Consider the following 23,353-nt stretch of genomic DNA (forward strand, 5'->3'; position numbering starts at 1 on the left):
CTGCATCAGACTGTCCTACAGACTAATGATTGAGCTCATTTAACTCAGTCTAGCCAGCAGCCAATCACTGATGGCCTTTTAACTTTTTAGCCACACCCTAACAACCAGATACTGCACCCTAGCAACTGTCCCATAGACTGCCATTAAAGAGGTTCAGACTGATATTGTCATGCTGCAGTGTGATAGAGACATGGGGGTTGTTTTTAACTGTTCATACTGGCAAGAAGCTTTGATATATCATCAGTCTAAGCTGTCAATCAACTCCATAGCAACAAAACAGAGTAACCTAGCAACGATATGGCACCAGCTATATCTCAGCATCAGAACATCGTAGAGAGGCGAGGGTTGGCTTGTTTGACTTATGCTCGAACACCATCCATCTATCTATCTATCTATCTATCTATCTATCTATCTATCTATCTATCTATCTATCTATCTATCTATCTATCTATCTATCTATCTATCTATCTATCTATCTATCTATCTATGTATCTATCTGTCTGTCTGTCTGTCTGTCTGTCTCTATCTATCTATCTATCTATCTATCTATCTATCTATCTATCTATCTATCTATCTATCTATCTATCTATCTATCTATCTATCTATCTATCTATCTATCTATCTATCTATCTATCTATCTATCTACCCCTATCTATCTATCTATCTATCTATCTATTATAATTCATGCTAGAATCATGCTAGTTACATGCTAATTCAAGCTAGAATCATGCTAGTCACATGCTAATTTATGCTAGAATCATGCTAGTCACATGCTAATTCATACTAGAATCATGCTAACAACATGCTAATTCATGCTAGAATCATGCTAGTAACATGCTAATTCATGTTAGAATCATGCTAACAACATGCGAATTCATGCTAGAATCATGCTAGTCACATGCTAATTCATGCTAGAATCATGCTAGTCACATGCTAATTCATGCTAGAATCATGCTAACAACATGCTAATTCATGCTAGAATCATGCTAGTTACATGCTAATTCATGCTAGAATCATGCTAGTCACATGCTAATTCATGCTAGAATCATGCTAGTCACATGCTAATTCATGCTAGTATCATGCTAACAACATGCTAATTCATGCTAGAATCATGCTAATTTATGCTAAAATCATGCTAGTAACATGCTAATCCATGCTAGAATCATGCTAACAACATGCTAATTCATGCTAGATTCATGCTAGTAACATGCTAATTCATGCTAGAATCATGCTAGTATCATGCTAATTCATGCTAGCATCGTGCTAACAACATGCTAATTCATGCTAGAATCATGCTAGTAACATGCTAATTCATGCTAGAATCATGCTAACAACATGCTAATTCATGCTAGAATTATGCTAATAACATGCTAATTCATGCTAGAATCATGCTAACAACATGCTAATTCATGCTAGAATCATGCTAGTAACATGCTAATTCATGCTAGAATCATGCTAACAACATGCTAATTCATGCTAGAATCATGCTAGTGAAATGCTAATTCATGCTAGAATCATGCTAACAACATGCTAATTCATGCTAGAATCATGCTAGTAACATGCTAATTCATGTTAGAATCATGCTAACAACATGCTAATTCATGCTAGAATCATGCTAATAACGTGCTAATTCATGCTAGAATCATGCTAGTAACATGGTAATTCATGTTAGAATCATGCTAACAACATGCTAATTCATGCTAGAATCATGCTAGTAACATGCTAATTCATGCTAGAAGCATGCTAACAACATGCTAATTTATGCTAGAATCATGCTAGTAGCATGCTAATTCATGCTAGAATCTTGCTAGTAACATGCTAAATCATGCTAGAATCATGCTAACAACATGCTAATTCATGCTAGAATCATGCTAACAACATGCTAATTCATACTAGAATTGTGCTAATTCATGCTAAAATCATGCTAGTAACATGCTAATTCATGCTAGAATCTTGCTAGTAACATGCTAATTCATGCTAGAATCGTGCTAACAACATGCTAATTCATGTTAAAATCATGCTAACAACATGCTAATTAATGCTAAAATCATGCTAGTAACATGCTAATTCATGCTAGAATCATGCTTACAACATGCTATTTCACGTTAAAATCATGGTAATAACATGCTAATCTATCTATCTATCTATATATCTATCTATCTATCTATCTATCTATCTATCTATCTATCTATCTATCTATCTATCTATCTATCTTTTCATACTTTTTAAAACTGTTTAAACTAAATAAACTATTACCGTCAGGCTTTCACAAGCCAGCCTCAAAGTTTGTTCTCAAACTTTAAGAATCTAGTTATTATGTTGGCTTGAGAAAGCCAACATACTGTAATGCTACTTAAACTTATTCTTATTATTATTATTATTATTCTTATTATTATTCCGGCTTCTGACCAAAAAAAAGCAATCGCTTCTCCTCCCAGGGCTTAGATGCTACAAGCCCCAAATTTGGTCAAAAGCTGTCTATTGCCCATGAGATGGTTGCTGTATGTCCTCATGCCGATAAGATTTGTAGTTTTTGAATTAAAATTTTTTTGAATTAAAAAATTGTAAATATTACAATCGAGTATTTGGGGCATATAAAAAAGTATACAATCCTCAAATTTAGCCAAAAGATGTGCTTTAAATTGAAGATAATTATCATATTTATTTGGTGTAATTATAAATAACAGTTTTCCTATAAATATTTTTTTTATATTAAATTTGTTAATTTCAAACCTAAAGCTTGTCAGAGTGTCCACGAGATGGCGCCAGAAGACTATTTTTGAGCCCTTTGGAATTGAGTTTACTGCACCTTTGTACCTTTTACAATTTCTTTCCATTCGGTGCGGTCGGACCTGAATGTCTTTATACCGTTGTAATCACGTGTAAATTCTAACAAAGACAATGTTTGCACTTTTTAAATCACATTATATTTATTGTGCAAAAATAAAACATCCAAACAGCATCATAACCAATAAAAACACACAGCAAAGAAAATGTATTTTAAAATAGTGAATATATATATATATATACATACAATGTATGGAGATTTTTTATATCCCCTTAATATGCTCTGCTGTTGCTGCATCAATTTCTCTCTGTAACATCTGGATTGCAATTTACACTGCAATGTTCACAATTTATTATTATGGGGGGAAAATCCAAACAGTATTATAATGTTTTAAAGCAAAAATGTTAAGAACAATTATTTACAAACAGGTAAAATAAAGTGTGTGTATATACATATATATACATACAATTGAAGTCAGAATTATTAGCTCCCCTGTTTATTTTTTCCCCAATTTCTGTTTAATGGAGGGAAGATTGTTTCAGCACATTTCTAAGCATAATAGTTTTAATAACTCATTTTTAATAACTTCTTTATTTTATCTTTGCCATGATGACATTAAATAATATTTGACTTGATATTTTTCAAGACACTTCTATACAGCTTAAAGTGACATTTAAAGGCTTAACTAGGTTAATAAGGTGAACTAGGCAGGTTAGGGTAAGAGGCAAGTTATTGTATAACGATGGTTTGTTCTGTAGACTATCAAAAAAAATTGCTTAAAGGGGCAAATAATTGTGTCCCAAAAATAGTTTTTAAATAATTAATAACTGCTTTTATTCTAGCCGAAATAAAACAAATAAGACTTTCTCCAGAAGAAAAATATTATCAGACATACAGTGAAAATTTCCTTGCTCTGTTAAACATAATTTGGGAAATATTTAAAAAAGGAAAAAAAAATCAAAAGGGGGTTAATAATTCTGACTTCAACTGTATATATGTATGTATATATATACATACATATATACATATATACATATATAACACATACACACATTTATGGTTAGGGTTATAAGGATTATTTCTTAATCCCCCTTTTATGTTAGCAAAAACATAAGTTTACTTCAGATATTTCTTTCAAAACAATATTCTGTGCCGCAAAGAGCCTTCTCCTCACTTGTGATAATGACAATGAAAGCCAAGCTTTTGGCCTATGCTGTACCAAAAAAATAAATAAAATCACCCAGGTGATGACAACTAAATATTATGATTATAACATTGTGTTAGTGGCCAGTGGGGTGGAACAACGTCATTGGTCAGAATTAACCACATGATGAAGACGGCCTATAATATTGTATTTAATGCGATTTTCTTCCTGTAAACTGTATATAACTATATAACTATAACTATATATATAATGCTGCAAATTACTGTAAATTGACTGTACTCTATATTAACTGCAAAAATTATAAGACTGATTAAATAAAAGACAAATTAACTAAATGCATGTGCTATTGTTTCATTAGTATTTTAATTTAATATTTTTACATTTACATTTACATTTACATTTAGTCATTTAGCAGACGCTTTTATCCAAAGCGACTTACAAATGAGGACAAGGAAGCAATTTACACCACTAAGAGCAACAATGAATAAGTACTAAAGGCAAGTTTCAGGTCTGTAAAGTCTAAGAAGGGAAGTGTTAGTAATTTTTTTTTTTTTTTTTTTTTTTTTTTTTTTTTTTTTTGTACAGTTAGTGTGATATTCAAAGAGGCAATTGCAGATTAGGAAGTGAAGTGGAGACTAAATAGTTGAGTTTTTAGTCGTTTCTTGAAAATAGCGAGTGACTCTGCTGTTCTGATGCAGTTAGGGAGTTCATTCCACCAACTGGGCAGATTGAGCGTGAGCGTTCGCGAAAGTGATTTTTTTCCTCTTTGGGATGGAACCACGAGGCGACGTTCATTCACAGAACGCAAGTTTCTGGAGGGCACATAGATCTGCAGAAGTGAGTGCAGATAAGAAGGTGCTAGGCCAGAAGTCACTTTGTAGGCAAACATCAGAGTTTTGAATTTGATGCGAGCAGCAACTGGCAGCCAGTGCAAACGGACTAGCAGCGGAGTGACATGTGCTCGCTTAGGTTCATTGAAGACAACTCGTGCTGCTGCATTCTGGAGCAGTTGAAGAGGCTTGATAGAGTTAGCTGGAAGCCCAGCTAGTAGAGAGTTGCAGTAATCCAGTTTGGAGAGAACAAGAGCTTGAACAAGGAGTTGAGCTGCATGTTCAGATAAGAAGGGTCGGATCTTTCTGATGTTATAGAGTGCAAATCTGCACGATCGAGCAGTTCTAGAAATGTGGTCAGAGAAGTTTAGTTGGTCATCAATCGTTACTCCAAGGCTTTTCACCATTTTGGATGCAGTAATGGTTGCCCCATCCATCTGGATTGAAAAGTTATGGTGTAGAGTCGGGTTGGCAGAAACTACAAGCATTTCCGTTTTTGCGAGGTTCAGCTGAAGATGATGATCTTTCATCCAGTGTGAAATATCCAACAGGCAGGCTGAGATACGAGCTGGAACCAAGGGATCATCAGGATGAAAAGAGAGGTATAGCTGGGTATCATCAGCATAGCAGTGGTAGGAGAATCCATGTCTCTGGATGACTGGTCCTAGAGATGATGTGTAGATGGAGAAGAGAAGTGGCCCAAGAACAGAGCCTTGAGGTACCCCAGTGTTTAGATGCTGTAGGTTGGACACCTCTCCCCTCCAAGACACCCTGAATGACCTGTCAGAGAGGTAAGATCTGAACCATTGTATAACAGTGCCCGCAACGCCCAGTGACTCAAGCGTAGATAGCAGGATCTGGTGGTTGACAGTGTCAAAAGCAGCTGACAAGTCCAGCAAAATGAGGACTGATGATTTAGAGTCTGCTTTAGCCAGTCTGAGATCCTCCACGACCGAGAGCAGGGCAGTCTCAGTTGAGTGGCCTTTCTTAAAGCCGGATTGCTTGTTGTCCATGAGATTGTTTTGAGTAAGAAAGTCCAGGACTTGATTGAACACTACTTTCTCCAGAATCTTGGCCATGAATGGTAGCAGGGATACTGGTCTGTAGTTTTCAAGTAGCGTATGGTCCAGGTTGGGTTTCTTTAGCAGTGGGGTTACCCTAGCCTGCTTAAATGTAGTGGGGAATAAACCAGAGTCAAGAGATGTGTTAATTATGTGAGTCAGTGTTGGTATGACTGCAGGAGAGATGGCTTGCAAGAGATGAGAGGGAATGGGATCGAGTGGACAGGTGGTTGCATGGCTAGATAGCACAAGTTTGGACACCTCAGACTCAGAGAGCTGAGAAAAAGAGGTGAGTGTGTGTGGTGTTGGTGTTGTATCTTGCGTGTTTGTTGTAGGTGCAGCAAATTGAGCACTGATTTTTGCAGTTTTGGTGCAGAAGAATGTAGCAAAGTCATCAGTAGTAAGTGTGGAGGATGCGGGTGGAGGAGGAGGATAGAGGAGGGAGGAAAATGTTTTAAAAAGTAGGCGAGGATTAGTGGCATTGTTGATTTTCAGACGGTAATACGTCTGCTTTGCAGAAGTAACCTCAGCTGAGAAAGAGGACAGAAGAGTTTGGTATGTTAAGAGATGTGCAGGATTTTTAGTTTTCCGCCAAATTCTCTCCGCAGCCCGAAGTTTTGAGCGATGCTCACGGAGAGCATCCGAGAGCCAGGGTGCAGGAGGACTGGCACGGGCTGGCCTGGATGCAAGAGGACATAATCGGTCTAGACATGATGCTAGTGTGGAGCAGAGTGTATTAGTGGCACTGTTCGAATCAAGTGCGGTGAGTTTGCGAGATGGAGGAAGAGAGTCTGAAACAATGGTGGATAGTCTATTGGGTGAGAGAGATCGTAGGTTTCTGCGAAAGGTAACCAGTGTAGGAGTGTGTGGCGGCTCAGGAGTAATGTGGATGTTGAGAGACAGAAGGAAATGATCAGATATTTGTAGTGGAGTTACTATTGTTTGATCAGTGAAGCAGTGTCGTGTGTAAATAAGGTCTAGCTGATTACCTGATTTGTGGGTAGCAGAAGTAGGTGCTCTTTTTAGGTCAAAAGAGGCAAGCAAAGTCTGAAAGTCTGCAGCTTGCGGTTTGTCAACGTAAATGTTGAAGTCACCTAGCACCAATAAGGGAGTGGCAAAATTAGAAAAAGATGAGAGAAGAACATCCAGTTCATCTAGGAAGTGACCTAATTTACCTGGTGGGCGGTAGATGACAACCACATTTATGTAGAAGGGGTGGATAATGGTGACTGCATGGAATTCAAAGGAGCTGATTGTTGGCAGGGACGGTATCAGAGTAAATTTCCATTCTTTGGAAATTAGTAGTCCAGTCCCACCCCCTCTCCCTGTCTGACGAGGAGTGTGGGAAAAAGAGAAATTAGCAGAAAGAGTAGCATGTGTAGCAGTGTCCTCCGGCCTCAACCAGGTCTCAGTTAGAGCCATGAGATTATAGTCAGAATATGTAGCTATGGAGGTAATAAAATCAGCCTTGTTAACAGCTGATTGACAATTCCAGAGGCCCACGGAGAGAGAGAGTTGTGAAATAGTAGATACATGTATTGAACGAAGGTTGTGAGGATTACGCCTGCAGCGCACCTCCCGTGTTTTGCGAGTGTTAGTAACAACAGGAATTAGAAAACACATAATAAAAGTGCACTGACAACAAAAAATAAGTGTAAAGTAAAACAATACAGTAAAGTACTCAAGTGCTTTGTCGGTGTCTTTGCTCGGTGGAGTCGCGCAGGTAGAGTCGATGGTCTTTACCCTCGTCGGTCTTCACACGAGGCGGTCTTCACACGAGGCTGCCGCGACCGCTGCCGCGGTGAACTAGTTGTTTATATAACCCCAAAGCACTAGCTGATTGAATTCAGCTGGACACGCCTCGAGAGTCAAAACAAGGGCCGAAACTGAGGCGGACGACGCGAAACCGCGTCTGCGTTCGCTACACAAGCTCTTATAGTAACCAAGGAAACAGTGGCTAAACAACTTCTAGTATTATACACAACTGAAAGCAAGTTTAAATGTCCTACAACTTTACACAAACAGCTGGAAACAAGTCCTCAAACCATACACAACAACTGAAACAAATCTTAAATGTACTTACAGGCTGCTGGTCTAGATGCTGATAAAGTGCTTCTCCTGCCGACTAATGCTAGCGTGCTCGCTATATAGTGGTTACCTGGCGTTTGGACACGCCTCCCGAGTCAAAACAAGGGCCGAAACTGAGGCGGACGACGCGAAACCGCGTTTGCGTTCGCTACACAAGCTCTTATAGTAACCAAGGAAACAGTGGCTAAACAACTTCTAGTATTATACACAACTGAAAGCAAGTTTAAATGTCCTACAACTTTACACAAACAGCTGGAAACAAGTCCTCAAACCATACACAACAACTGAAACAAATCTTAAATGTACTTACAGGCTGCTGGTCTAGATGCTGATAAAGTGCTTCTCCTGCCGACTAATGCTAGCGTGCTCGCTATATAGTGGTTACCTGGCGTTTGGACACGCCTCCCGAGTCAAAACAAGGGCCGAAACTGAGGCGGACGACGCGAAACCGCGTTTGCGTTCGCTACACAAGCTCTTATAGTAACCAAGGAAACAGTGGCTAAACAACTTCTAGTATTATACACAACTGAAAGCAAGTTTAAATGTCCTACAACTTTACACAAACAGCTGGAAACAAGTCCTCAAACCATACACAACAACTGAAACAAATCTTAAATGTACTTACAGGCTGCTGGTCTAGATGCTGATAAAGTGCTTCTCCTGCCGACTAATGCTAGCGTGCTCGCTATATAGTGGTTACCTGGCGTTTGGACACGCCTCCCGAGTCAAAACAAGGGCCGAAACTGAGGCGGACGACGCGAAACCGCGTTTGCGTTCGCTACACAAGCTCTTATAGTAACCAAGGAAACAGTGGCTAAACAACTTCTAGTATTATACACAACTGAAAGCAAGTTTAAATGTCCTACAACTTTACACAAACAGCTGGAAACAAGTCCTCAAACCATACACAACAACTGAAACAAATCTTAAATGTACTTACAGGCTGCTGGTCTAGATGCTGATAAAGTGCTTCTCCTGCCGACTAATGCTAGCGTGCTCGCTATATAGTGGTTACCTGGCGTTTGGACACGCCTCCCGAGTCAAAACAAGGGCCGAAACTGAGGCGGACGACGCGAAACCGCGTTTGCGTTCGCTACACAAGCTCTTATAGTAACCAAGGAAACAGTGGCTAAACAACTTCTAGTATTATACACAACTGAAAGCAAGTTTAAATGTCCTACAACTTTACACAAACAGCTGGAAACAAGTCCTCAAACCATACACAACAACTGAAACAAATCTTAAATGTACTTACAGGCTGCTGGTCTAGATGCTGATAAAGTGCTTCTCCTGCCGACTAATGCTAGCGTGCTCGCTATATAGTGGTTACCTGGCGTTTGGACACGCCTCCCGAGTCAAAACAAGGGCCGAAACTGAGGCGGACGACGCGAAACCGCGTTTGCGTTCGCTACACAAGCTCTTATAGTAACCAAGGAAACAGTGGCTAAACAACTTCTAGTATTATACACAACTGAAAGCAAGTTTAAATGTCCTACAACTTTACACAAACAGCTGGAAACAAGTCCTCAAACCATACACAACAACTGAAACAAATCTTAAATGTACTTACAGGCTGCTGGTCTAGATGCTGATAAAGTGCTTCTCCTGCCGACTAATGCTAGCGTGCTCGCTATATAGTGGTTACCTGGCGTTTGGACACGCCTCCCGAGTCAAAACAAGGGCCGAAACTGAGGCGGACGACGCGAAACCGCGTTTGCGTTCGCTACACAAGCTCTTATAGTAACCAAGGAAACAGTGGCTAAACAACTTCTAGTATTATACACAACTGAAAGCAAGTTTATATGTCCTACAACTTTACACAAACAGCTGGAAACAAGTCCTCAAACCATACACAACAACTGAAACAAATCTTAAATGTACTTACAGGCTGCTGGTCTAGATGCTGATAAAGTGCTTCTCTTTATAAAGTGCTTCTCTTTAAGTGCTTTTCTTTATATGATATTTATTATAATGTAATTTTGTTCAGATTATAATATATACTATAAATACTAACTATACTATAGTGATCTGCATTAAACAACCTGAACAAATCAGTTCTCTCTCTCTCTCTCTCTCTCTCTCTCGATTTGATCAAAAATGTAAATGAGGCCTTCCGATTAACAGTCCAGTGGACCCTAGCAACAGCCTAGAAACCACTCAGAACACCCTAGCAACTACCTAGGAATGCCTTAGCTACACCTTAGCAACCGCCTAGCAACCACTTATCAACCGCTGTGCTTCCTGCCAACTGCCTTTGAGTCCCCGGCGCAGTCACGTTGGCTTTCTCAAGCCAACATCAAAGTTCGTCTACGAACTTTAGGTTCTAGTTAGGCTGGCTTGTGTAGCAAGCCAGACTACTGTTATCCTATTAAACTTATTATTATTTTTCTATATTATTCTTCTTCTGAGACTAAAAATTAAACTCTATCTCCTCTTAGGCCTTTCAAGCTATGACCATCAAACTCGGGTCAGACCTCCGAACTATTCTGACTCGAGTTGCTATATCCTTTCCGACTGATCCGACTTTCCGTTTCCCGAAAAACGTCCCGGGACCGTCGGAAAAATCCCATAGACGTAACATTGGATCAAACTTTGTGACCTCATAACTCCGCATCAGAATGTCACACAGACTTCTAACTGGGCTCATTTAACTCAGACTATCAAACTGCCAATGACTGATCACCTTTAAACTTTCTGGCCACGCCCTAGCAACCACTTTTGGACCCTAGAAACCGTCCCATAGACTTCCATTGCAAAAGACTCTCATTGACTTTACATGGGATCAAACTTTGTGAGCTCATAACTCTGCATCAGACTGTCCTACAGACTAATGGCTAGGCTCATTTAACTCAGTCTAGCCAGCAGCCAATCACCGATGGCCTTTTAACTTTCTAGCCACACCCTAACAACCAGATACTGCACCCTAGCAACTGTCCCATAGACTGCAATTAAAGAGGTTCAGACTGATATTGTCATGCTGCAGTGTGATAGAGACATGGGGGTTGTGTTTAACTGTTCATACTGGCAAGAAGCTTTGATACATCATCAGTCTAAGCTGTCAATCAACTCCATAGCAACAAAACAGACTAACCTAGCAACGATATGGCACCAGCTATATCTCAGCATCAGAACATCGTAGAGAGGCGGGGGTTGGCTTGTTTGACTCATGCTCTTACACCATCTATCTATCTATCTATCTATCTATCTATCTATCTATCTATCTATCTATCTATCTATCTATCTATCTATCTATCTATCTATCTATCTATCTATCTATCTATCTATCTATCTATCTATCTATTTATCTATCTATCTACCTTTATCTATCTACCTCTACCTATCTACCTTTATCTATCTACCTCTACCTATCTATCTATCTATCTATCTATCTATCTGTCTGTCTGTCTGTCTGTCTGTCTGTCTGTCTGTCTCTATCTATCTATCTATCTATCTATCTATCTATCTATCTATCTATCTATCTATCTATCTATCTATCTATCTACCTATCTATCTATCTATCTATCTATCTATCTATCTATCTATCTATCTATCTATCTATCTATCTATCTATCTATCTATTCATCATGCTAATTCATGCTAGAATCATGCTAGTTACATGCTAATTCATGCTAGAATCATGCTAGTCACATGCTAATTCATGCTAGAATCATGCTAGTCACTTGCTAATTCATGCTGGAATCATGCTAACAACATGCTAATTCATGCTAGAATCATGCTAATTTATGCTAAAATCATGCTAGTAACATGCTAATCCATGCTAGAATCATGCTAACAACATGCTAATTCATGCTAGATTCATGCTAGTAACATGCTAATTCATGCTAGAATCATGCTAGTATCATGCTAATTCATGCTAGCATCGTGCTAACAACATCCTAATTCATGCTAGAATCATGCTAATTCATGCTAGAATCATGCTAACAACATGCTAATTCATGCTAGAATCATGCTAGTAACATGCTAATTCATGCTATAATCATGCTAACAACATGCTAATTCATGCTAGAATTATGCTAGTAACATGCTAATTCATGCTAGAATCATGCTAACAACATGCTAATTCATGCTAGAATCATGCTAACAACATGCTAATTCATGCTAGAATCATGCTAGTGAAATGCTAATTCATGCTAGAATCATGCTAACAACATGCTAATTCATGCTAGAATCATGCTAGTAACATGCTAATTCATGTTAGAATCATGCTAACAACATGCTAATTCATGCTAGAATCATGCTAGTAACATGCTAATTCATGCTAGAAGCATGCTAACAACATGCTAATTTATGCTAGAATCATGCTAGTAGCATGCTAATTCATGCTGGAATCTTGCTAGTAACATGCTAAATCATGCTAGAATCATGCTAACAACATGCTAATTCATGCTAGAATCATGCTAACAACATGCTAATTCATGCTAGAATTGTGCTAATTCATGCTAAAATCATGCTAGTAACATGCTAATTCATGCTAGAATCATGCTAGTAACATGCTAATTCATGCTAGAATCGTGCTAACAACATCCTAATTCATGTTAAAATCATGCTAACAACATGCTAATTATTGCTAAACTCATGCTAGTAACATGCTAATTCATGCTAAAATCATGTTAACAACATGCTATTTCACGTTAAAATCATGGTAATAACATGCTAATCTATCTATCTATCTATCTATCTATCTATCTATCTATCTATCTATCTATCTATCTATCTATCTTTTCATACTTTTTAAAACTGTTTAAACTAAATAAACTATTACCGTCAGGCTTTCACAAGCCAGCCTCAAAGTTTGTTCTCAAACTTTAAGAATCTAGTTCTATATTATTCTTCTTCTGAGACTAAAAATTAAACTCTATCTCGTCCTAGGCCTTTCAAGCTATGACCATCAAACTCGGGTCAGACCTCCGAACTATTCTGACTCGAGTTGCTATATCCTTTCCGACTGATCCGACTTTCGGTTTTCCGAAAAACGTCCTGGGACCGTCGGAAAAATCCCATAGACGTAACATTGGATCAAACTTTGTGACCTCATAACTCCGCATCAGAATGTCACACAGACTTCTAACTGGGCTCATTTAACTCAGACTATCAAACTGCCAATGACTGACCACCTTTAAACTTTCTGGCCACGCCCTAGCAACCACTTTTGGACCCTAGAAACCGTCCCATAGACTTCCATTGCAAAATACTCTCATTGACTTTGCATGGGATCAAACTTTGTGAGCTCATAACTCTGCATCAGACTGTCCTACAGACTAATGATTGAGCTCATTTAACTCAGTCTAGCCAGCAGCCAATCACTGATGTCCTTTTAACTTTCTAGCCACACCCTAACAACCAGATACTGCACCCTAGCAACTGTCCCATAGACTGCCATTAAAGAGGTTCAGACTGATATTGTCATGCTGCAGTGTGATAGAGACATGGGGGTTGTTTTTAACTGTTCATACTGGCAAGAAGCTTTGATACATCATCAGTCTAAGCTGTCAATCAACTCCATAGCAACAAAACAGACTAACCTAGCAACGATATAACAGCAGCTATATCTCAGCATCAGAACATCGTAGAGAGGCGGGGGTTGGCTTGTTTGACTCATGCTCGCACACCATCTATCTATCTATCTATCTATCTATCTATCTATCTATCTATCTATCTATCTATCTATCTATCTATCTATCTATTTCTAACTATCTATCTATCTATCTATCTATCTATCTATCTATCTATCTATAAACTGCTTCTATCTATCTATCTATCTATCTATCTATCTATCTATCTATCTATCTATCTATCTATCTATCTATCTATCTATCTATCTATCTATCTATCTATCTATCTATCTATCTATCTATAAACTGCTTCTATCTATCTATCTATCTATCTATCTATCTATCTATCTATCTATCTATCTATCTATCTATCTATCTATCTATCTATCTATCTATCTATCTATAAACTGCTTCTATCTATCTATCTATCTATCTATCTATCTATCTATCTATCTATCTATCTATCTATCTATCTATCTATCTATCTATCTATCTATCTATCTATCTATCTATCTATCTATCTATCTATCTATCTATCCATCCATCATGCTAACAACATGCTAATTCATGCTAGAATCATGCTAGTTACATGCTAATTCATGCTAGAATCATGCTAGTCACATGCTAATTCATGCTAGAAACATGCTAATTCATGCTAGAATCATGCTAGTTACATGCTAAATCATGTTAGAATCATGCTAACAACATGCTAATTCGTGCTAGAATCATGCTAGTAGCATGCTAATTCATGTTACAATCATGCTAACAACATGCTAATTCATGCTAGAATTATGCTAGGAACATGCTAATTCATGCTAGAATCATGCTAACAACATGCTAATTTAAGCTAGAATCATGCTAGTCACATGCTAATTCATGCTAGAATCATGCTAGTCAAATGCTAATTCATTCTAGAATCATGCTAACAACATGCTAATTCATGCTAGAATCATGCTAGTAACATGCTAATTCATGCTAGAATCATGCTAGTAACATACTAATTCATGCTAGAATCATGCTAACAACATGCTAATTCATGCTAGAATCATGCTAGTAACATGCTAATTCTTGCTAGAATCATGCTAACAACATGCTAATTCATGCTAGAATCGTGCTAATTCATGCTAAAATCATGCTAGTAACATGCTAATTCTTGATAAAATCAAGCTAGGTACATGCTAATTCATGCTAGAATCATGCTAGTAACATGCTAATTCATGCTAGAATCGTGCTAGTAACATGCTAATTCATACTAGAATCATGCTAGTAACATGCTAATTCATGCTAGAATCATTCTAGTAACATGCTAATTCATGCTAGAATCATGCTAGTAACATGCTAATTCATGCTAGAATCGTGCTAATAACATGCTAAATCATGCTAGAATCATGCTAATAACATGCTAAATCATGCTAGAATCATGCTAACAACATGCTAATTCATGCTAGAATCATGCTAACAACATGCTAATTCATGCTAGAATCGTGCTAACATTATGCTAATTCATGCTAGAATCATGCTAACAACATCTATCTATCTATCTATCTATCTATCTATCTATCTATCTATCCATCTATCCATCTATCTATCTATCTATCTATCTATCTATCTATCTATCTATCTATCTTTTCATACTTTTTAAAACTGTTTAAATAAACTATTACCGTCAGGCTTTCACAAGCCAGCCTCAAAGTTTGTTCTCAAACTTTAAGAATCTAGTTATTATTCTTCTTCTTCTTTCTTCTGAGACTAATTTTAAAGTCTATCTCCTCCTAACCCTTTCAAGCTTCATACCTCAAACTTTCGTCAAACCTTCAAACTGGTCTGACTCGGGTTGCTATATCTTTTCCGACTGATCCGACTTTCGGTTTTCCGAAAAACGACCCGGAAAATTCCCAAAATTCCCATTGACTTAACATTGGGTCAAACTTTGTGACCTCATAACTCTGCATCAGACGTTCCTACAGACTTCTAACTGGGCTCATTTAACTCAGTCTAGCCAGCAGCCAATAACTGATGACCTTTAAACTTACTAGCCACTCCCTAGCAACCACTTTTGGCACCCTAGCAACTGTCCCATAGACTTCCATTGTAAAAGACTGCCATTGACTTAACATTGAGTCAACCTTTGTGAGCTCATAACTCTGCATCAGACTGTCCTACAGACTAGAGTCAGGCCTCATTCAACTCAGTCTAGTCAGCAGCCAATCACTGATGACCTTTAGACTTACTAGCCACTCCCTAGCAACCACTTATGGCACCCTAGCAACTGTCCCGTAGACTTCCATTCAAAAGACTCTCATTGACTTAACATGGGATCAAACTTTGTGAGCTCATAACTCTGCATCAGACTGTCATACAGACTAATGGCTGAGCTCAATTAACTCAGTCTAGCCAGCAGCCAATCACTGATGGCCTTTTAACTTTCTAGCCACACCCCTAACTACCACATACTGCACCCTAGCAACTGTCCCGTAGACTTCCATTACAAAAGACTCTCATTGACTTAACATGGGATCAAACTTTGTGACCTCATAACTCTGCATCAGACTGTCATAGAGACTAATGGCTGAGCTCATTTAACTCAGTCTAGCCAGCAGCCAATCACTGATGGCCTTTTAACTTTCTAGCCACACCCCTAACTACCACATACTGCACCCTAGCAACTGTCCTATAGAATGTAATTAGCTGTGCTATCAAATGCTTACATGCATATCTTTGCATAGCAGTGTCCTATTGACTTGGGGGATGGCTCATCTGACTCAGACAACCAATGAGCATCTCAATATGATAATAAAGCTCACAAGCCACGCCCCCAAATTGATTCCATAGACTTCCATTAAAATAGGCCAAGATGCATATCTTTGCATAGCAGTGTCATAGAGACACGGGGGTTGGTTCATTAGACTAAGACAACCAACCACATTCAAGTTAACTCTGTAACCTCGCCCATAGCAACAAAACAGAGTACCCTAGCAACCATTCATCAACAGCTATATCTCAGCATCAGAACATCGTAGAGACTTGGAGATTGGCTCGTTTGACTCATGCTAGCAAACGAAACTTCCTATATGCTACACATGCTAGCAGTGACTAGCTACATGCTAATATTGACTAGCCAAGTACTGTAACTTGCTAGAAATGCTTACTAAGTATAAATGTTTTATCAAGCATGTATGTGAGGCTTGCCTAGTAACCAACCAGGGTACCCTAGCAACTGCCTAGCAACCACCCAAATTACCCTAGCAACCGCCTAGCAACCACCTAGCAACGGCCTAGTAATGCCTTAGTAAGGGCCTAGCGACCACTCAGGACACCCTAGCAACCGCTTAGCAACCACTCAGAATACCTTAGCAACCACCTAGCAACACCTTAGCAACCACCTAGCAACCACTTGGGACACCTTAGCAACCACCTAGCAACACCTTAGCAACCACCTAGCAACCACTCAGAACACCCTAGCAACTGCCTAGCAACGCCTTAGCAACCACCTAGCAACCACTCAGGACACCCTAGCAACCACCTAGCAACACCTTAGCAACCACCTAGCAACCACTCAGGACACCCTAGCAACCACCTAGCAACGCCTTAGCAACCACTCAGAACACCCTAGCAACCATCTAGCAACCACTTAGGACACCTTAGCAACCACCTAGCAACACCTTAGCAACCACTCAGAACACCCTAGCAACCGCCTAGCAACACCTTAGCAACCACCTAGCAACCACTTAGGACACCCTAGCAACCGCCTAGCAACACCTTAGCAACCACCTAGCAACACCTTAGCAACCACCTAGCAACCACTCAGGACACCTTAGCAACCACCTAGCAACCACTCAGAACACCCTAGCAACCGCCTAGCAACACCTTAGCAACCACCTAGCAACCACTCAGGACACCTTAGCAACCACCTAGCAACACCTTAGCAACCACCTAGCAACCACTCAGAACACCCTAGCAACCGCCTAGCAACACCCTAGCAACCACCTAGCAACGCCTTAGCAACCACTCAGAATACCCTAGCAACCACCTAGCAACCACTTAGGACACCTTAGCAACCACCTAGCAACACCTTAGCAACCACTCAAAACACCCTAGCAACCGCCTAGCAACACCTTAGCAACCACCTAGCAACCACTCAGAATACCCTAGCGACCACCTTGCAACACCTTAGTAACCACTTAGCAACTAGTCAGAACACCTTAGCAACTGCCTAGCACCACCTTAGCAACCACCTAGCAACCCCTCAAAACACCCTAGCAACCGTCTAGCAACACCCTAGCAACCACCAAGCAAATAGTCAGACCACCTTAGCAACTGCCTTGCACCACCTTAGCAACCACCTAGCAACCACTTAAAACACCCTAGCAACCGCCTAGTAAAATGCTAATTCATGCTAGAATCATGCTAACAACATGCTAATTCATGCTAGAATCATGCTAGTAACATGCTAATTTATGCTAGATGTATGCAAACAACATGCTAATTCATGCTAGAATCATGCTAGTAACATGCTAATTCATGCTAGAATCATGCTAACAACATGCTAATTCATGTAAGAATCATGCTACTAACATGCTAATTCATGCTAGAATTATCCTAGTAGCATGCTAATTCATGCTAGAATCATGCTAGTAACATGCTAATTCATGCTAGAATCACGCTTACAACATGCTAATTCATGCTAGAATCATGCTAGTAACATGCTAATTCATGCTAGAATCATGCTAACAACATGCTAATTCATGTAAGAATCATGCTACTAACATGCTAATTCATGCTAGTAATATGTTAACTCAAGCTAAAATCATACTAACATTCTATTTACACTTTAAAACCACTTCAAACTTTCAGATTCGGCTTTTCAAGCCACCATAAAGTTTGTCCTCAAACTTTAATATCTAGTTTTTAATTGTGATAGCACAAAAAAGACAATAATACTAGCCTAAATACTAGTCAAATCTAATGTAGGGGTGTCCACACTCGACTCCGGAGAGCCACTGTCCTAGATATTTTAGCTCCAACTTGCGTAAGCACACCTACACAAACACACTTTCTAGTAAGACCTTAATTAGCTGGTGGCTAATGTGTATTCAATCGGAGTTGCAGGTAAACTCTTCAGGACACTTGTTGGAGTCTGGACTATGCTTATTGAAGATTAGTAAACTGCCACCAATAAAAGAAAAAAAAATAGAACAAAGCTACAAATAATACCTTGGTAAGAAAACCTTTCTGTCTTTATCTCAGTCTCAGTATCTAGGCTGTCTCTTCTTGCACTCTGGTTGGCCACTATGTTTGGGGGAGAAGGTAGTAGTACAGCTCTCCACCTTGGACTGGAGACTCCTGCGTAGTACTGACTTCTACCTTCAGGTGGTCCCCTTCTCGACCCGCTGTCCTCGACTTGCTCTTAAGTGCCTTGCACCTGGTGGACGAAATGTACAGGAGGTCTTAGTACCAGAATCACAGCATCCATTGGTGTTCACCTCGGAGTGGCTGCACTGCATCAACAAAGAGCGTGGCTGCAAGAGAGAAGGTAAGACAAATACCCAAGGCTTCGGTAAATAGGAGTAAGGGGAGCTATGTAATTGTATTGAGTGGTAGTGTTATTAGGGGTCGACATATTTTGGAATGTTTTAGCTTTTTGGAGTTCTACTCATGCTTGTATTCCACATGCATGAATCAGGTGCTCGTTCGGAGCCAGTGGTATTGCTGGTTCTGAGTATTTGTCTGGTGAATCTTTTAAGAACTGATCTGCTTTTCCACCTGCTTGAGAGTCACAATGGAGCCAGGTCTGACATGATTGCTTACATCAATTTTTTTCTCAGCAGCACACATGTGGAAGTACCAAATACATAGACGTCAACAATGATTTATTGCTGTTAATGTTAATAACTTGGTGAACTTATTGTTCATGATCCAAACACACCGAATCCCATGTGTTAATGCATTGCACCGTAGTTTGTGTAGACAGATTGTGAGTGATAATGTGGTTGTGCAGCATGCTGTTATGTGTATAGACCAAGATTATGAGTGATATAATGTGTTAATGTGGTGCATCTTAATTTGAAGAGACAAAAATGAGGACCGATAATGGGCTCAGCATTATGTTCCACTGATATTTCATAATTGTTGCTCAATACAACATAAGCTCTTCTTTTTGGTCACAGAAGCCCCAACCTCAGTCAAAGATGCAAGCAGTTCAAACTGTAGTTCTAGCCCAGCAATGTGTTGGTGCTACATAAGAATGAATGTATCTGGTTCAGAATGAATTGATCTGGTTCACATCCAGTGCTCCTGCTGTTTAAAAACTAAGCTCTGGGTCTGAACCACCACTGAAATCGCCTTGGTGAAACAAAGCACTCCCTTTCTCGATTCTTCTCAAACTTTCTTACCTTGTAGGTGGAGGATGTTTGGACACCTGTCTTGTGAGTACAAGTGACGGAGTTGTCCGAATTCCATGGGAAGAGGTGGTCTATCCCAAACTCCTGCACAATCCATCTGATCTTCTTCAAGACAAGCCTGACCCAACTGACCTGTCCTCAGGGGGTCTGGGCCTTGGTTGGGGTGGCTCTTCAGCACAACGTGATTCCTGGTCCTGGGATGAAGAGGATGACTTGCCTCCAGATGGGAACGAGGCAGATATTGAGGCCGCTTTAGAATGCCTGCGCAGAAGCAGTGACGGCCACCTCGTAGCTGATGGTGCTGGAGATTATGTAGAGCTGCTAGAGCCCAGAGGAGGTCCAGATGGTGGTGCTGATCCCAAACAGCGCTACTTGGAAATGCATGGGATATGTAAGACTAAAACTTTACCTCTGTGTAGAAGGGGTAAAGCAATACGACTACGAAAGGGGAAGGGGAGAGGGTATGGAAGGACTGAATCTGGTGCTAGGGGCGGAAGTCTGGTACGAAGGGATAGCAACAACAATGGTAAGGATGGTGTAGTTTCCTGTAGTGACTTGGCTACCTCACGACCTTTGCCTCGTGTCATTGATTTGGGTCGCCAAAGGAGGTCGTATTCCCCTTCAATCTTACATGCTGATGAAGGTGCTAGAGACCCAGTGGGTTTGGAATGTAGATCTGATTGTATGGACAATCCGGCCAAAGAGAGAAAGCCAGGGGTAGGAAAAGAAAGAGATGGGACTGGGGGTACATTGCACTGGGAGGAGTGTCAAAGAAAGAAAATTTCCAGCAGGCGATGTTCAACAGATGCTAGTGATGCAAACAGTCTTGGAGATGGACAACAGGACCGCAGTCAAAGTTCACACTGTGGTTGTGATGATAAAATATTGGCCAGCACTTTAGACATTAAAGAGGACATTGCAACATCTGAAAATCAGTCCAATGCTTTAGATGATGGAGCTATCCCATTGTCTGCTGATGGGAAAACAGAAGACACTAACAAGGAATTGGCTGAACCGTCTAGGACGAGGACAAGGTCCCTCCAAGATTCTTCCCCAAGCAATGCACTTGGTTCATCAGACTGTGCAAAAAGGAGAAACAAACATTCAGACACTACCGGTGAGGAGAAAATGGATATAAATCTGCCACCGTCAGGTACTGTGGGCGCCATAGGAGAAAAGCAGGTTGGAAAGTCCGAGAACTCAGTTTGTCCCAGAGGAAAAGAAGTAAAAACAGGTGGATTCAGAGCTCCCAGGTATGGCCATGTAGATATTTATAGTTGCAAGTATGAAATACTAGTAGTGCTTGTAATATTTTAGTTTTAGTACTGTCTGTATAATCTTCTGAATAACTAAAAAGCATACATTTGCTTTACTACAGAAGGAAAAGGAAAGCCAAAGGAGGTAAAGGGAAGGCCAAATCCAATGGTCGTGTCCAGCAAAAAGGCAAAGGTGACCAAATCATCTCAAAGAACCAAACCAAAGCCACCCAACCAATCAGCCATTCTAGCCAATCAGAGGAGGCTCCTCAGCTATCCACAAACTCTACAGGCTGTGAAGCATCCTCTGATGATAAGACAGATGCAAAGTCAAAAGCCAAAGATGGAGGTATGTTCTGATCCACACAATTAATACCCATCATAGGCTTCTCATTGAGTGATGAAATCTGTTTAACATCCAGCATGCATTACAGAAAGCCAATCATGCACATCCTCCCCTGACCATTCCCAAAACGAGGTGGGATTATCTCAGTTTGCCGCTCACGTGGAGTCCACATCCCCCCCTACTCATCTTAAAGACTTAGATTTAAATCTTCTTCAGTCGGGAAAGCTAATCTTAACAGGTACTTGCTCTTTTGTTCTTGCTTTTAATAATTGCTAATTATTTCCTCCATTTAACAAGTTATTTCTCTCATAGGTACTATGGACCGACTGGGGCGAGCGTTGGTAGTCACCGAAAGTCACCTTCCGGAGGATGGCTGGACCACAAATGAAATGATCAAAGTGTTGTCCTGCTATTACACCATCACCAGGTCTGTTCAACCCACATGACAGATACCACAATGACACCTGATACTGCATTATAACATACATTGGTTTCTTTGGGGAGAAAAACATTGATGCAGAGTGAGCCAAAGTTAGAGTCGGCCAGGGTTTGTCTGTGTTCTGGGTCAACCCCTGTGTGTTTCGTTGAATTTTAGACCGGAGGGCACTATCTCATGACCTTTTACTGTGCTTGGCTAATATCTGTTCTCTGCTGGGCTTATTTTGAAATGACAGACCTATGGTCAAAGAGAAAGGTCTGACTGTGATAGTGGACAGCAGGAAATCTGCCCCGTCTGAACTCTGCCTTTCTGCACTGAAGCTCTTCAAGGTGAGTCTCTCTGCGCTGAAGCTATGTTTGCGGTGCATTCGGTGTGTTGCATTGATTTTGTATTAGCATTGTCTGTTTGTTTGTTTGCCTGAAACAGGAACAGGCAGCAACAGGGCTCGACTCAGTTCTTATCCTAACTGAGGAATCAGACGAATCGACCCAACCGTATCTGGAGGGAATAGAGGTACATGTGTGAATACAGAGTTAATGTTTATAAATCAATTTGGGCTAACACAAAAAGAGCTTTTTGATAACCTTTTCTGCTCGGTCACTTAAGGAAAAGAAGCAGGCACTGGTACCTAAACTCCCTATAAGGAAAAAAGCAATAAAGGGGCAGTTGTAAAAAGATGCCATTTATCAAGAAGGACTGGCATCGAGCCCAGTCGTGCTGAGTTATTTAAAATCTGCTCAACTGCAATGAATATTGTAGTATTAACATAATTCTAAGTTAGTCCTGCATTAGTTTATGGTGGTTTGAGTGGCTATAGTGTTATACTAGTGGACCAGCGTTATCATCTTGTTTGTAAGTAAGACTGATTTGATATAGCCAAAGGTAACCAGGGGGAACAATTAGCCTAAAAAGCATAATGGCCAATGCTAATGCTGAGTTCACACCAGACACGGTACGCGCAGATAAATCGCACTATTCATGCGTAAATAGACTCGTGAATATTTTGAGTTTACTCACTTCGTTCGCGCGTCAAATCCGCTTAATTCGCGGGTTAAATCCGCTTCACAATAGACGCGGAAGCGCTTCATGAGGTGCACCCAGCTTTGTGAGTTCATAAACTCCTTCAGAAACCTAACCTGGATGATGGAGGCTTTCAGCGGTGCTTCCGACTGAGCCGAGCCCAGTTTGATCAAGTGTTGTCGGTGTGGGCAGGAGGATTTTCCCCTGGACACCAACAACAGACACTTCGTCATAAGCATGCCCCTACAAGAGAAGGCTTCTGATTGGTTAACGTGGCGCGAATGTCCGCTGAAGTTCAAATATTTTAACTCGAGCAATTCGCACCAGACGCGACGCAAAAGAAGCGTCAAACGAAAGTGATTTACATGTTGAGTCAATGCAAAGGC

The 23,353-nt window shown here is 40.1% G+C and overlaps 1 protein-coding gene across 4 annotated transcripts in view; it reads left to right on the top strand.

The window, feature by feature from the left end:
- arhgef40 (Rho guanine nucleotide exchange factor (GEF) 40) overlaps positions 1-23,353 on the top strand; it is a 91,227-nt gene that overhangs the window by 28,747 nt on the left and 39,127 nt on the right. For all 4 annotated transcript variants that reach the window (XR_012382913.1, XR_012382912.1, XM_001919569.9 and 1 more), the window contains 7 exons: positions 18,753-19,038; positions 19,905-21,159; positions 21,285-21,511; positions 21,597-21,746; positions 21,821-21,935; positions 22,183-22,276; positions 22,374-22,460. Coding sequence is in view for 2 of the 4 variants with exons in the window: in XM_001919569.9 (XP_001919604.4) it covers positions 18,753-19,038; positions 19,905-21,159; positions 21,285-21,511; positions 21,597-21,746; positions 21,821-21,935; positions 22,183-22,276; positions 22,374-22,460 (2,214 nt within the window). In the remaining 2 variants the exon portion in view is untranslated. The remainder of the gene's footprint in view (positions 1-18,752; positions 19,039-19,904; positions 21,160-21,284; positions 21,512-21,596; positions 21,747-21,820; positions 21,936-22,182; positions 22,277-22,373; positions 22,461-23,353) is intronic.

Source organism: Danio rerio, chromosome 7 (genome assembly GCF_049306965.1).
Source record: "Danio rerio strain Tuebingen ecotype United States chromosome 7, GRCz12tu, whole genome shotgun sequence".
NCBI classification, from domain to species: domain Eukaryota; kingdom Metazoa; phylum Chordata; class Actinopteri; order Cypriniformes; family Danionidae; genus Danio; species Danio rerio.